Below are 14702 nucleotides of genomic sequence, written 5' to 3' on the forward strand. Positions count from 1 at the left end.
GGCGACCCTGGCCGCTCGGGCCGAGAGGTCCACGGGCCAGAGAGGGAGAGCGCTGCTGCTGCTGGCGCTGCTGGCGCTGCTGGGCGCCGTGGCGCGGGGAGGTTCAGTTAGGTTCAGGGCTGGACGGCGCGGCGCGGCTGGAGGGGGCAGGAGGAGGCTGCCTGAACCAGGTCCGGTCCGTGGCGCGGAGCAGTATATGTGGACTGTATGTACGGAGCACTTGCCGAGCTACTGGTATTTATTCGCTGTTGTTGTTGTCCGGCGAGTCGGGCCGTACACGTATTTCGCATAAGGCAAAAGGGCACACATGAACACACACATACACACACGCGCGCACGCACACATACGCACCCTTTGCTCAGTCAGTCACTCTCACACTCATGCACGCACGCACGCACGCACGTACTCCGCGCGGTGGCGCGCTAAATTAAACACACAACACCAAACGGGGCCGATCCGAGGCACGCACGTCGTAAGTCAGCGCCGGGCCGCACACCACCAACCACCGCAGCGGCAGAGGTTTGCTGCGACCTGTGCAGCCTCCCTCTCCCCTCCCCCTCTCCCCATCCCTTCTTCCCTCCCGCCTCCTCTCGCTCGGCCTTCCCTGCTGAGGCTGCGCCGCGGTGGTTCTTCCCCCTGCCGCTGATAGTCGCCGAGCATTATCATTCCACGTTGGCGCGCAATTTATGGCAAACGATCGTTTTGAGTTTATAGCGTTTCTTTTATGAAGTTGTAAATGCTGCGATAAAGTAAGGGTGTGCTTAGGCTAGAAGCGCGCGAACGCCCAGAGCCCGGCCCCGCCCCGCCCCGCGCCTACCTTCCATCTAAAGCGGCCAGTATGGCACACACAGTGGGTAAAAATATTAAACAGAAAAAGGACCACAAAAGTGGCAAATCCGGCCAGTTGGTGTGTTATTCATAGCAGCAGTGAATCTTAGCGCCAAAATTATGGCGGCGCTGTGCAGCCGTGCAGTACTGCAGTACTGCACTGCAATACTTATTGCGCGCTGGCACTTGTCGCTGTCACGCTGTTTGCCCTTTGGTCAGGCGGAACCATTAATTAAAATGCTAATAATCTGCTGGCATTTTGTTAACGAGGTCATGAAGCAGTGAGCAGCAGCAGCGGTATCAAATCCCACAATGTACATAAATAGTCTTTTAACGGCCTATGTGGCGGACGAAAGTATCGTAGGTATACGTGCGTATCTCTCTACGGTTAGAGAGGGGGCGAACGAAACTACCCGCATCGGAGACCGTTTACTTTGTTGCAGCAAATCTATCATGTGGTAAATTGCGTCACAAAAAAATTCCACTGGTCTGTTATATCCAGTATACATACACCTCTCTGGAAACCTAATAAAAACTTCCTTGAAGTGCGCATAGTTTGGTCATAACAATTTGCCGAACACTTTCGCCAAATCGCTTCCCATTCCCAGTGGCAACGGCTGCACCTTGGCCTTCCCCCCTTTCGTTCTCCAAACTGGCGGGCTGGTGACCGGTGGCCGTTTCTAAGGCGAGGTGGTAACATCGACCATCAACATCCTCTCTGCCTTTGATTGATAATTTGCATAAATTGCAGCCGGGCGGCCCCGGCGGCCCCGCGCCCAGCGTACTCGCGCGCGTAGACTCTGTAATCTGCTGTAATCTGTCTCTCGCCGTAGATGCAATCAGTCAAACCGGATGTTGTTAAGAGCGGCGCGGCGGCGCACCACACATTTTTTTAACAGGTGCCAAATAAATAGCCAAGTCAAAGAGCCAGGCCGACGGACACTTTACTAGGCTGAGATAGGGCGGGCACCTTGTTGCATATGAGTTCCCATCCATCAACTGGAGCCGACTGGAGCGTTTTCAAACAAATTTACTCGAAGCTCTCGCTTTTGCCTTGGACTGTCAGTTATTAATGTTGTTTCCGGCAAACGACACCCAGAGAAGCCAGTTTCTCTGAGCCAAGATGAATTCGATTGCTGCAACGCAATGCTGCTCTTGATGTCGGGGCAAGAGCAAAAGCATTGCAGCGTATACTGATCGAAATGACGAACTGGGTTGAAGATCTGCGTTTCAAGAGCTTGGTTCAAGAACGTCTCGTCTCTCCTTCCTCCCCCCGCCCTTATCTCTGCCTCCCATCTCCCTCTCTCCCTCCTGCTCCGAGACCCCCGCGCTGCTCTCTTTCTGGCGAGACATAATAGCTAACCTTAATGGCCAAGGCAAGTGCTGGCCGCATGGTCAGGCCGGATGAAGTGGAGTGACGCCGAATTGGGCCAGGAGCAGCGCCGCGCCACGCCGCGCCACGCCACGCCGCGCCACGCCACGCCGCGCCACGCCACGCCACGCCACGCCGCGCCACGCCACGTGCCGAAGGACACGCTCTTAAGGACTCCGGGCAGGTACGGCGCGGGACGCTAACTAACGGCGACACGATAAATGACGGGGATTGGTCGCGCGCAGTCCTGGGGCCGCCTGCAGCCAATCAAAATGCCCGGTAATTACACTCACACAACAGCAACGGCCAGTGCAATGCGCGCGCACGTTCGTATTTTCCCGCGCTCCGCGCTCAATCTCGTTCGGCGGTCATTCCTGTGGATACGTCGCCGCGCCGCCGTCCCGACCGCCCGACTGGTCGCCGAGCCATCTCGAGGCGCGCAACGCATGTCAGCGGGCGCACTGGACTCGTCGAGTGTGCCGAACATGTATGCTGTGACCGAGGCTGTGGCTCTTCACTGCCAGGCCGCCGCGGCTCCGGCAGTGGACCACCCAGCTGCGGACAGCTGCCGCGGGATCATCTGCGCGGGGACAGCTGGCGCGGGGGGCCTCGCGGGCGTCAACGCGCATGTCAGTCGCTCGGCCGGCCGCGGCACTTATGTCTTCCTATCCTCGTCATACACCCCGGTCCGGGCCCGGCCCGGCGCGCTCGTAAGTCGTCCGCGTGTCTGTCCGCGCCGGCCGCCGATGGCCAGTCTCGGCGGGACGGGTCTGTCTGTCACCGCCGCTGTCACTCACCGGCCGCCGCCCGCCCCCGAGCGAGACTGATCGCGGCCGGGCTCGCGGGAGGTATAACTCCAAAACTTGTGGACATGTAGAGGCAAGAGTCAGTGGGGCGCAAAACTCTCGTCATCGCCGTCCCCAAACCCTGTCGGATACAATAAGAAAGCTGCCCGATAAGAGGAACAAGAAGAAGGTAGCACTGCGGATGTGGCGGTGGCGTGGCGTAGCGCCGTCCCTAAGCCAAAGCAGAACGGCGGCGACCATGCTGTGGTTTGTCGCAAGTGAATGTGTGACCATAAATCAAGTTTTGTAGGATTTGTAAAGAAGAATTGGGCCCACATTACATCGGCATAGCAATCTTGTGTCAAAAAGTGCTTCTGGAAAGTTTGGCTTCGCAAAAGTAAGTTATCACAATCTTCTCGCAATCTTCTAACCCGTCCTGCCGTCCCGGTATCGTTTTGTTTAGGTTAGTGTACGGATGCATTGCATGGGTACTATTTTGACTCAATGATAATGACTCAACTGTTGTAATAAACCTTGGAAAAGGTGGTACCAAGGTGCTAGATGCATAGGCCCGTTCTAAACGGTTCGAAATCCAACGATACGCATCCTAACCTCTGCTAGACTGGACGGCGCTACGCCACGCCACCTAAGGTGTTTTGTATGATGTACACGCCCGCTTGCGGCCACCTATCTCTATATCACCTTAACGCCATCTCCTCAAGGCTCCCTTCTTCCTGTCCTGCTTTAGGGGCAACTACCCCATTCGAGACGTGCGGATTTGCGTTTCGTTCTGAAAGTAACCGCCGCTCGGCTGCCGACGCTGAGGCTTTTGGTTCGAGGTGGTGCAGTGCGTCTGAGTGGTCTGAGCGTCGCGCGGCGCCGGGTCCATCAGCCGACAGACAGGCGGCTGACACTGACGGGCTGCTGCCCCGACACACAGACGCGCCACCGCTGACGAGCTGATGATGCTCTACAGGTGCCTGCCTCTCTGGCGCTGACATGGCGACGGCGCTCTGCGCTGCGGGACCCGGCCTGCTGGCTGGCCTGCTGCAGCATCGTGTCGCAGCGCGCGCGGCGCCTCGAAAAGTGCTCGGCGCTCGCCTTGTACGGCCCCGTGCAGGACTACCGAGCCCCGGCGACACGGCGCATTGTTCTCTCTGTGCGCGTGGGCCGCCCGGCTACACACACGTGTCTCGCACCAAACGGCGCCAAAGGAGACTCCATTTCGCACGTGATCGCGGTGCCTCGCGGCGCCATGGGAGCGGGCGCGCGACCAGCCCAGCGGAGAATGACGTCGTTTGGTTCCTGGAAGCCGCCGCCGCCACCCTCCCTCTCCCTCCCCCTCCCTGGACACACTCTCTCAAGGCGAAATCCAACGACACTATAATGACGTCGCACTCGCGAGTGTGCGTGTGTGTGCGTGTGTGAGTGTGTGCGTGTGCGAGTGTGTGTGCTTGTGTCGCTGCAGCCGGCGGCCACGGTACGACTGATTCGTTACTCTCGCCGCTGATCACAGTCCCGGATGACAATTACTTCCGATTATTTCCTCGGGATTGCCGCAGGGAGGGTGTCATTACCGTCCAGTCCAGGGCTGTGACACCGTGACACCCTAACGCAGCTAACGCGGCGTGCCCGTGACGGTGGCCGAGGTGTGGTGATGCGTCGCGCCCCGCATCCGGATGCTGCTTTAAGGACGAACGCGTGGAGACGTAGCGCCGCGCAGCGCCCGGACAGTGACTCAAACGCAAGGCGACACGTGTGTGCGGGTGTGTGCGCCTCACTATAGCATTGTGCATGGGCACTGTCGGTGACACCAAGACAGTCTCACATTCTCGAGACTGTTTCGGTTTCCATCATTTCCAATAATGGCAAAGGGTTTTCTTGAATAATGTTGCAAGTACATTTGACTGACTGTCTTGCGCGTTACTTGGTGTGACAGAATGTCATGTCATGTGTCAAGTATGGCAAGCATCGTGTAAAACACAAGTTAGGTTCGTTTGAGTCAAACTGTTGTTCGTATTATCAAAAACATTCTAAATGTTTTAAATAGATTACTTTTGGAATGGATCAAAATCACATTTTTGGGGGTGTTCATCTTTTAAAATGTCCTTTAAAATTTGAAAATTTTGTTCATTGCTAACAAGGGAACCTTTTCAGGTGTAGCTAAATCTCCGATTTTGTTGAAACTTGGAAAATTTGAAGGTTATTTATGTAGAAATCGGATGGAACTTGAAATTTTTCCCAAACCTCACAATGAGTTTTCCCCTATACAGTAGAAGTAGGGTTTTTCAAAAAGATTTTTTTTTTTTTCAAAATTGAAAGTAGTGTTCTAAGGCGTAACTTGTCAAAGTAGCGTTCTTGAGGGAAAATTTTGTCCGTTTTGCTCTATTTTTTACCGTTAAGGCGGTAGATGGATATTTGGAACAAAAATCAGTGTAAGGCTGAAGTAAACCCCTACTAACTGTGAGGTTTCGGAAAAATTTCAAGTGCCATCTGACTTCTATGATAATGATCTTTAAATTTTCCGAATCAACGAAATCGGAGATATACACCAGAAAAGGTTCCCTTTGAGTAGAGTAGGTTTCCCTTAGAACTTCCGTGTTGACGACGGAGATTCACACAGAAAAGCCCGTTCTCAATACCAGTCCATTTCTATGACTATGCAATGAAATGCTTTGGATGACCTCTCCATTGACAGTTTAAAAAGCCTTTCACATTAGTTTTATTTTTAGTACTTTTGAATTTACTTGTCGACGGGTTTTTGAGACGCTGGACATTAGCCTGGGAGTCACTGGATATGATTGGCCTGGAGGTGCTGCAGATTCAGGGTGGCAGAAAGGTGGCCGGGAGGCTGGCTCGGAGGCTCGGAGCGCTCGCCTGGCCGAGCTGAATGCCGTAGTGTGCTGGCTGCGGGCGTGAGTTGGCGAGGCGGATTTCCCTCCGGGGCGCTCACGCGAGAGGTCGGCGCGGAGCAGCGCGGCGCCGCGGTACCGGTCTATAGACTCTTAATTCACTCTCCATTCAAACTCTTTGCTCCGTCACGCCGGCGTCAACCACTCGGGTAACGACTCATCCCGGAACACGGCGCGGCGTGTGGAGCAGAGTTTTCAAAGGAGGCTTCCTTAAAGTTTAGCGTAGGACAAACCGCCGTACGTGTGCGCATTGGTGAACTAAGAAGGGCATTTTGTGTAAGGCCAACTGCCAAACCATATTTACCAACGTGCGTACTTGTAGCTTATTTGCGCTCGGGCCCCTGCGAAGCTAGGGGTAGGCCATCCCGCCGTACACCCGTGCCCACTGGTGGCCTAGCTGCAGACGGCCCCTTTAGGTAGGCCATCCCGCCGCACACCCGTGGCCACTGGTGGCCTAGCTGTAGGCGGCCCCTTTGGGTAGGCCAGCCCGCCGTACACCCGTAATCCGCAGGTGGCCAGGCATCTACACTGCAGTAAAAAGGGCGTGCAGCTCTGGCCAGGGCGTTGCCCGCCGACGTGGTGGCGTTGCTGGTCCAGGTCAGCATGGCGGGGGGATGGATGCACCGCTCAGAGCGCCCCGCCCGTCCCGCCCGAGGACCCCGTCCTGCTGCTGCCCAACAATGGGACCATGATTCTCGCATCGCTCCCGGGGATGTGTATCTGACACCGAGAGCCAATGAGATGCTAATGCCCCGCGCTTGTGGCAGACACTGCAGCCGACCGCTGCTCGGCCGCGAGCGGCGCGCGCGTCCCGCCCGGTGAGTAACGGCCTGCAATAAAGGTGTATCGACACCGCGCTGCTCTAATTACAAGGCGGTGCTCAGGAGGCGGGCGGGCCGGTGCCGTTTGACAAATAGGGCCACCGCCGCGACCCCTAACCTCACACACTGCGACCCACGTCACGTACCGCACCGCGCTGCACAATGAGAAAGAGACAAAACGGCTCCGCGGCCGGCCGGCGCTGTGTGGGTGTGCCGGCGGGCCGGCGGGGCACGCGCGCGAGCGCCGACTCCAGACGGCCGCATTATATCAGGTCGCGAGCACGGACGAGTTTTTTCTTTTTCATTATATCTCTTGTGCTCCTTTTCTTCTTCTTCTTCTCCTACCGTCTGCTTGCTGCTTGCTAGTGTGTCGTGGGTATGTGTCGCGGCCGCTGCTGCTGGGCTGGTCCACCGCATGCACGACACTTCACGTTCCGATCCGCGAGTTGGCAATCCAGTCGCACTGACTGCAGGCAGGGCGCGCCGCCGCGGGCGAGCCGCGAGCCGCGAGCACAGCCATGAGCCGGGCACACACATTGACACGACGCGAGCTCATTATATGCCGCCATCTGATAAAAGAACAAACGCCGTCCGCTCCTGGCATCTAGGCCCCGCCCTGCCAGGCCCCGCCCCACCCCACCCCACCACGCCACTCCCCGCGCGGGGCTGGGGTTGTGTGTTGTTGGCGATCGCGGCTCTCGACACTGGCGCAAACGCCGACAGCGGGACTCCAGAGCCTCTCGTCGTCGTCATCGCGCTTTCGTTTTTTCGCCCGTGAATTTCCACTACACATTACACCGACAAACCTTCACGTCAGTTTGTTATACAATGAGAGCTGAAGGAATGTCAGCAGCAGACAAGCACAATCTAAAAGATGCTATCTCCGCAGGAGCATGCACGAGAGACGCTCATCTCCGGGATGAGAAAAAGAGACGAAGACAGACGGGCAGCGTTCGACTGCAAGCTGAGAGGGTTAGGCGCTCGTTCGCGCGCGCAAACACACACACACACACACGCGCGCGCGTACACGTGCGTGTGCCTGCGTGCGCTTTCGAGTGTGTGAACCTGCCAGTCATCGTTGTCCGTTGTTGTTGTGTAGGTGCGGTCGTTGTGCACCGAACGGGTATGTATGTATACCACCAGCGGCGGGCGGCGGTGCCAGCGCCAACCACACTAGAGACAGACTGCTACACTTTGTAGGTCAAGGGCGCCCCCCGCCTCCACCCCCACCCCACATTCCTCCTCTGTACACGTGCACGTCGTGGCGCTGCGTGGCGCGGCGAGGTGTTCCAGGGCCGCTCCAGGCGCTCCGCAGCCGCCCCGCCACCTGAATTAGCAGCCCGATGAGGAGGAGCGACAGGGAGGGGCTGGGGAAGCCGACGAGGAAGAGGAGGATGAACGGGGAGCCGCCGAGGAACAGGGGGGGGGAGGGGGGGGCGTCGATGAGGAGGAACAGGGTGGGACAGCAGGTCAGGTGAATCGCTGAGGGACTTGCGGGGACAGGACAGGAAGGACAGGGGAGGCCGCCGATGAGGAGGAACTGAGAGGGACAGGAGAGGCCGCCGGTGTGGACGAACAGGGTGGGACAACAAGGGAATCGTTGAGGAACAGGGGGAAGGGCAGGACAGGAAGGACAGGGGAGGCCACCGATGAAGAGGAACAGGGTGGGACAGCGGGGGAGGCCGCCGAGAAGCAGAGGGAGGGACAGGGGAGGCCGTCAATGAGGCGGAGGAACAGTGTTCGGGACAGGTAGGCCGCCAAAGAAAAGAGCACCAGCAGAGAGAGGCGGCTGCCCTCCTACTCGCCTCCGCCATTATTCAAAATCTTTAGGAGATATGAAGGCGAAGGCCCCTCTCTATGATGGATCCGCTCGGTGGAGGCGTGGTGGCCGAGGTGGTGGCCGCGGTGGGCCTCGGTGGCGGCGGGCCACCGCGCGCTCAATATCGTCAACAACAACAACAACAACATCAACTATGTTGCGCGGCGAACAAGTTCCTAATTCAATCGGGACTGCTGCGCTCGATGCGGCTTTGCAAACAGCATCCATAAATTTGTTTCTTGTCGGTGGGGCACAGCAGTAGCCCCCCCCCCCCCTTCTACCTCCCGTTTCTTCTTTGACGACGGCGGCGGTCAGTTACGCCCACCGGGACCCGGACGGGACGGCGCACACCGCGCAGAGCTCGCCAGCCGACGATAAGTCCGGATGCGGCCAAAACTGACCGAGCTTTCGTTTCCTGAACTCGTGGCTGGACCAGAGAACGGTCCCGAGGCTAAACAGAGGTTGGGCCCAGGGCTACACCAGACGCTCTGGTCGAGAAGCTGAAGGCTGAACCAGAGGAGGCAGGGCCAGAGGCTGGGCCAGAGCCTTGTCCGGAGGCTGCGCCCGAGGCTTGGCCACTGGCGGAGGCGCAGAAAAAGGCTATGAGAAAAGGCTGCGGCTACGAAAAGCATTTCCTTCCCGACAATAATACAGTGCGGCGCGAGATTGGCTGGGATTGGGACACAATGCGAATCCCTTTTTTGGCGAGCAAGCGCACTCATTGGCCACGTCACGGCCAGGTATGGGTAAGTGACGTAGCGGTGTGTGTGTGTGAGAGAGTGCGCACCCGCGCTAGTGTGTTTGTGTGTGTGCAGGGAGGGGGTGGGGAGGGTGGAGAGTGATTCGTTTCACAGAGCAGGTGAGGAGACAAATGATATTGCGATGGCAATAGCTAGAGGTACACCCGGTGCTTCGGAGAGGTGCAACTTGATCGCCAAGACGGCGGTTTCATGCCAGGAGGCTGTGGTCCCCCGTGGCTACACTCGTCTCCAGCGCCACCTCCTCGAAAGCACCGAGTTTACCTCGCAAGATCATTTCCCTCCTCGCCTTGCCTCATAAAACCGCTCACCCACTCCGCTCCGTTGTGATGTTACACTTTTCTTAAGCGGCGTCGTCTTCGTTTACTCGTTAGGTTGCAACTCAGTCTTGAGCTTTATTCTCCCCTCTCAGATGTGTGTGAGTGTGTGTGCAGTGCACCCTGCCCTGGCGACTCACTGCAGCCCCGCCCCGCCCCAGCCGCGAGGACGCGCTCAAGCCCGGCTGCACTTACCTTCGCATTTTCACTCGGTTCGCCGTAATGGAAATTAATGGCGCGACCAGCGCGACGCTCCACGCACGCAAGCCTCGCGGCCCTCTGCTCTGCGGCTGGGGGTGACCCGAGTGGTGACCCGAGGGGTGACCCGAGGGGTGACCCGAGTGGTGACCCGAGGGGTGACCCGAGGGGTGACCCGAGGGGTGACCCGAGGGGTGACCGACGTGGGGGGACTTGAGCCCGGCGAGCGTGTGTGGAGGCGCCGTGGCGCGGCGCGGCCGCTGCGCTAAATCATCTGCTGCAGCGACGCAGCGACCAGCGCCTCTGCTGTGACGGACCCGAGTCGTGCGAGAGAGATCGATCTCTCGCTCGCTCTCGTGCTGCGCGAGCGGTGCGAAGTGAGCGGCGAGGATGATATGTCGTGCGTACCGTACGGATCCCCCCGCTAGGCCGTCGTCTCGTGCCGCCTCGCTCGCACCCGCACAACCCCCGCGTTATTGAGACGACAGCTCTCTGTCACACAGCAGGATCTCGCCTCGGCGGGTCGCGCATAATTTGCGAGAGCGCATCGTGGCCTTAGGACGCCGTTTCTAGCTAGATCCAGTGGACGTGCAAAAAACACTGCATCTTTATTATTTTTGTCTGGTTATTCCTTCGCGAAATAATACAATACACCCCTGAGACAATTTCCTGTCGCCTTGCTGCTGCGATATAGCGGCTGCCTCACTCACTGCAGTACGGCGGAAGACCGGCGCCTGTCCATCTCATCACCGACGCGCAAAACGACCGGGAGAAAAAGGATGACGGCAGGACGGCAGGTGCAGAGAGCTGTCTGCTGGGTGCGATCGGAACAACGAAGGTGAAAGACGCGGGGCGGGGGGCGGGTAAGGGCGGGGCGTTGCTGCCGAGCTCCGGCCCGATGCCCGGCAGCCCAGCCCGAGCCCAGCCCCCACAAGGTCGGCGGGGCGGTGCATATACGAACAGGTTTGTCGCCGCCCTCCTCTTCCCTGGAGGCCCTGGAAGCCCTGCCGCTCCTGGACGCCGGCATGCCGTAACTGCGGCGCTCTCATTCATACCGCCGCCCCGTGACGCGCCCCTTTCACACGCGGGGCTGGTGCGAAGGGAAGGGGGGGGGGGGTTACCTGCAGCTCGCAAGCAGCCTCAAGCCCAGCCGCTCGATTTCTCATATCCCTCGTAAACGATTCGGGGCGAATGCAGACGGGGTGCGAAAAAGTCATGGAATTTTTCGTTTACTAAAAATTGTTAACTTTTGTGTGTATCCAATATTAGTTACTGTAGGTATTTTTGAGTGACATGGAGGTGTGCTATCATGGAGTTAGTATTCTACATCCATGTGTGCTATACGGTTACTGCATCTTCGCCCGCCTTCACGCTACCGGATCATGTTTCTGGCTCCAGAAGGGCGCCCGTTTCGTACCCAGCACACTGCAATTTACTTCCACCACCCCTCCCCTGACCCCGCGCCAAATAAAGTACGGTCGAGGGCCTTTTGCTCCTTGTTTTGGCCACCCTTGATGTCATGATCCCTGGTCACCAGAGCGCACTCGCGCCCCCCGGAGCGCGCTCCCGGATGTGCAGTCCGTGCAGGCATGCAGCCAGCAGCAGGTCCGGCAGGGGCCCGGCCCGGCCCGGTCTCGCTTTGGCCAGGCTGCGGCGGCGGCTCGGATCGAGCGGCAGTGATGTCAGCTGCTTGCGGCGCTTTGCGTCTGGACGGCCTGGCCAGAGCTGGCCTTCAGGCGCCCGGCCGCGCCGAGGAGGCCCCCCTCCCCCTCCGCAGGGCCTCCAGCGCCTCCAGCGACTCCAGCGGGGCTCCGGCCGGGGGGCTGGCCCGGGCTGGGCCCTGGGCTGCTCGCCGGGGGGCCCTTATGGACCTGCAGGCTGCTGGGCACAAGCCCGAAGCAGGACCCTTGAGGTGGTTCTCCAGTGCCGCGGGGTCACAGCACAACTAGTAGTACAACATGAAAATCGGAATGGAAAACTTTCGATTAAGTGTAACAGCTTACATGTTGCAAATTTAAACAATTTGCCCTTTTGAAATTTTTCATTTTAAGTTTCATGGTGTTGTTTTCTCAGTTATTACGTCACATTTTTCGCGAGAACTCGCCACTCGCCCTTCACGAAGATTACCGGTCCGCCGCCTTTTCGAGGAAGTCGATGACGACGCGTCGCTCGTAGTAAGACGGGGTTCACTAGGAGCATCTGCATATTCGATGACATCTATAGAAAGAAATACATCTCGATTTTTGTTAAATTTTTTTACAAAAAGGATTAGAAATCCCCTTGAAAAAAACCATCGAATTGCTCCCATTGACGTGACGTCACCCATTCACACGGCCGGGTTACGCGCGCCGCCTCGTGTGTTCCGCCCCCCTCGCCCCGCCCCGCCTCCGCACCAGTTGCCATGCGGTGTGATATTCGCACGTCAGCGTGGCTTGGCGTGGAGGGAGGAGGGCAGCAGCAGCAAGCAGCAGTCTGGAGGCGGCTCGGCTCCAGGCTGGAGGAGACAGCGCTCTCGCTGGAAGGGAAAAGTCAGTCGGCCACCACTGCTGCTGAGCAGTGAGGGGAAGAGGGGGGGGGGCGTATTTATTCATAATGTTAGAGGAAATCCTCGCTAGATAACGTTGAGGCTTAAGCGAAAGGAAATGCTGCTCCATATAAACGTTATTGCACAACGTCACCCCTCCCCCCACTCTCTTTGGCCGCGCTGCGGCGCGCGCGTCCCGGAGCGACGAAATGAAACGGTCTGACCTTCGCCTTTTTCTTACGCAATTACAGCAGGTGAATGTTCCGTGATCAGCGAAGATGCGTCACGCGTCACACACTCACACTCATACTACTTACACTCACCAACACCACCACCTGTCCGACTCCTCACCTGATTTTAACATTTTTTCTCTTTTTGTTGTCTGTTCCAGATGACGATGACCGCAAGTTCAGCTACACGGAGAAGCAGCGCTATGACGGCTGGTTCAACAACCTGGGTCACCCCAGCTGGGGGGCAGTAGGTGAGCGCGCGTAACTCATCCAGTTTCTGACCCGATAGACACATCCCACCTCCTCTTCTCCCAGCAGCCACCTCCTCGACCTTCGCCTCCGGAATTCTGTGCCGACCGCTGTCATAGTGCCTCACTTCGGGTCCTTGGGCAGGCGCTCTGGCCGCTCTGGCACTGGCAGCATCACTCTCTGCTCCCGAAATAACCCCCCTCCCCTTCGTTCTAATTGGTCCATCCTCAATACCCCTTGCAGAGCAGCCTCACGGAAGCATTTGTCTTTCCCCAGAGTAAAATGCCTTTTGTTGCGATATTGAATAGACCATTTCAGTTTCGGTGACAAGAAGAAGAAGAAGAAGAAGAAGAAGAAGAAGAAGAAGAAGAAGAAGAAGAAGAAGAAGAGAATAACCGAAACAGGAAACAGTTGGGCGAGGGGTGAAGAGGGACGAAGGGTGGGGGGCGATTAGAAGGCAGTGCTTTTCCGGTTTGTTATTCTTTTCTTCTTCTAATCACTTAACCCTGCAATGGTTTATTGATACCGAAACAATGACAGAAAAATGTACAGATGTCAAGATCATACTTTTATCGATCTGATTCGAGAACCAATAAATTTCTGATATTTGAAATGGGTCTAGCATCGTTTGGATATTCTAGTTTTCACCGGGTTCCAATTCCAACTGATCACAAGGACAATTACGGCACTTGGCGGGCGCCTCGTCGAACCTTACTTTGTGTCCCTCGGAGCCCGTCTGTGTGCCTTCCAGGCTCAGACAAGCCCGACCAGCTCACCGGTCTGCGCTGAAACATTTACTTCTGTTTCTGAACCTTTCGTTCTTTTTATTTATACTTCACTTCTTTTTTTCTGATACGTGAGCGAGCGAGAGCAAAAGAGAGGCAGGCCGAGATGCGGGCCGAGCGGCGATTGTGTGGCAATAATTCTGGAAATACTAATTGTCGAGTCGTGCTGGACCGGGCCCGGGTCCCGGGTGGCTGGAGCCTCCAGGCCTCCAGGCGGCTGCAGGCGGCTCCAGGACCCGCAGGGCCCGGCCGGCCGTCCTGTCCAGCACCTCATTGTGAGGCTCGTCCTTGGTCCGCCCTTGCGCGGCCGCCCGGCCCGGCCCGGCCCGGCCTGCCAATCCGATAATGATGCGGATAATAAATCGAGGGGCCTAAACCGCATGATGTGGAAGGGCAGGCCCTCGACACCGCGGGCGTCAGGGAACGGCCGAGTAATGGGACTTCGACAAGAGAGGGGAAAAAAAGAACCTTTCGATATGCAACCGCAGTCAGCTGCAATGTAATGTTGATTGGGTGGGTGTCATATACGTTTGAGCCAATGCTGAACGGCTGCTTGACCGGTTCCCATTCCATTTAATATATACAAATATATACTTTGTTATATGTGTATAAATTTCGACTTGGTCAAGATCAGCATGACGTGGGCCAACACTTCGGTCAGTGTCTAAAAGTGACTCTGCGATCTCCGATCACCGTCGCGAACAGAGATTAGTGCCAATCACGCTTCCGGCCCCGATGGCGTGGCGTGGCAAGTCCTAGATCCGCGCAGGCCGCCTGTCTCAACTGTCTTGGCTTTTCCCGTGAGCTATCGATATAATTCACAAAGAAGCTGCTGTCGCTCGTCTTGACCCGTGGCGGCGGCAGTGGCTCGAATGGATTTGTGTTTTACTTTTGTTCTTTTGAATGCTCGTCACCTCTCCCCCTGTTCTCTGCCTCCCGCTCTTTATTCCCTTTTTATTCCGCGTCATATTTATACGATAAGCCCTTCCTAAGCAGACCATGGCATCGGAAGATTTTCTCGCCGCATCACGGAAGCCGGGGTGCGTGCAAGCTCGGCGGGCTCATTCGAAATCACTTAATGTCGAACGGTAATATTCCGCCGTC

At 57.2% G+C, this 14702-nt stretch overlaps 1 protein-coding gene across 1 annotated transcript in view; it reads left to right on the forward strand.

Annotated features, from left to right (window-relative positions):
* Positions 1–9279: 9279 nt before the first annotated feature.
* Positions 9280–14702, forward strand: part of LOC113214828 (dual oxidase) — a 15890-nt gene continuing 10467 nt past the window's right edge. Inside the window, exons 1-2 of the mRNA XM_052270795.1 lie at positions 9280–9283; positions 12726–12815. Of these exons, the coding sequence (XP_052126755.1) occupies positions 9280–9283; positions 12726–12815 (94 nt within the window). The remainder of the gene's footprint in view (positions 9284–12725; positions 12816–14702) is intronic.

The sequence above is a fragment of the Frankliniella occidentalis genome, unplaced genomic scaffold, assembly GCF_000697945.3.
Source record: "Frankliniella occidentalis isolate FOCC.00 unplaced genomic scaffold, Focc_3.1 Scaffold138, whole genome shotgun sequence".
Lineage (NCBI taxonomy): Eukaryota > Metazoa > Arthropoda > Insecta > Thysanoptera > Thripidae > Frankliniella > Frankliniella occidentalis.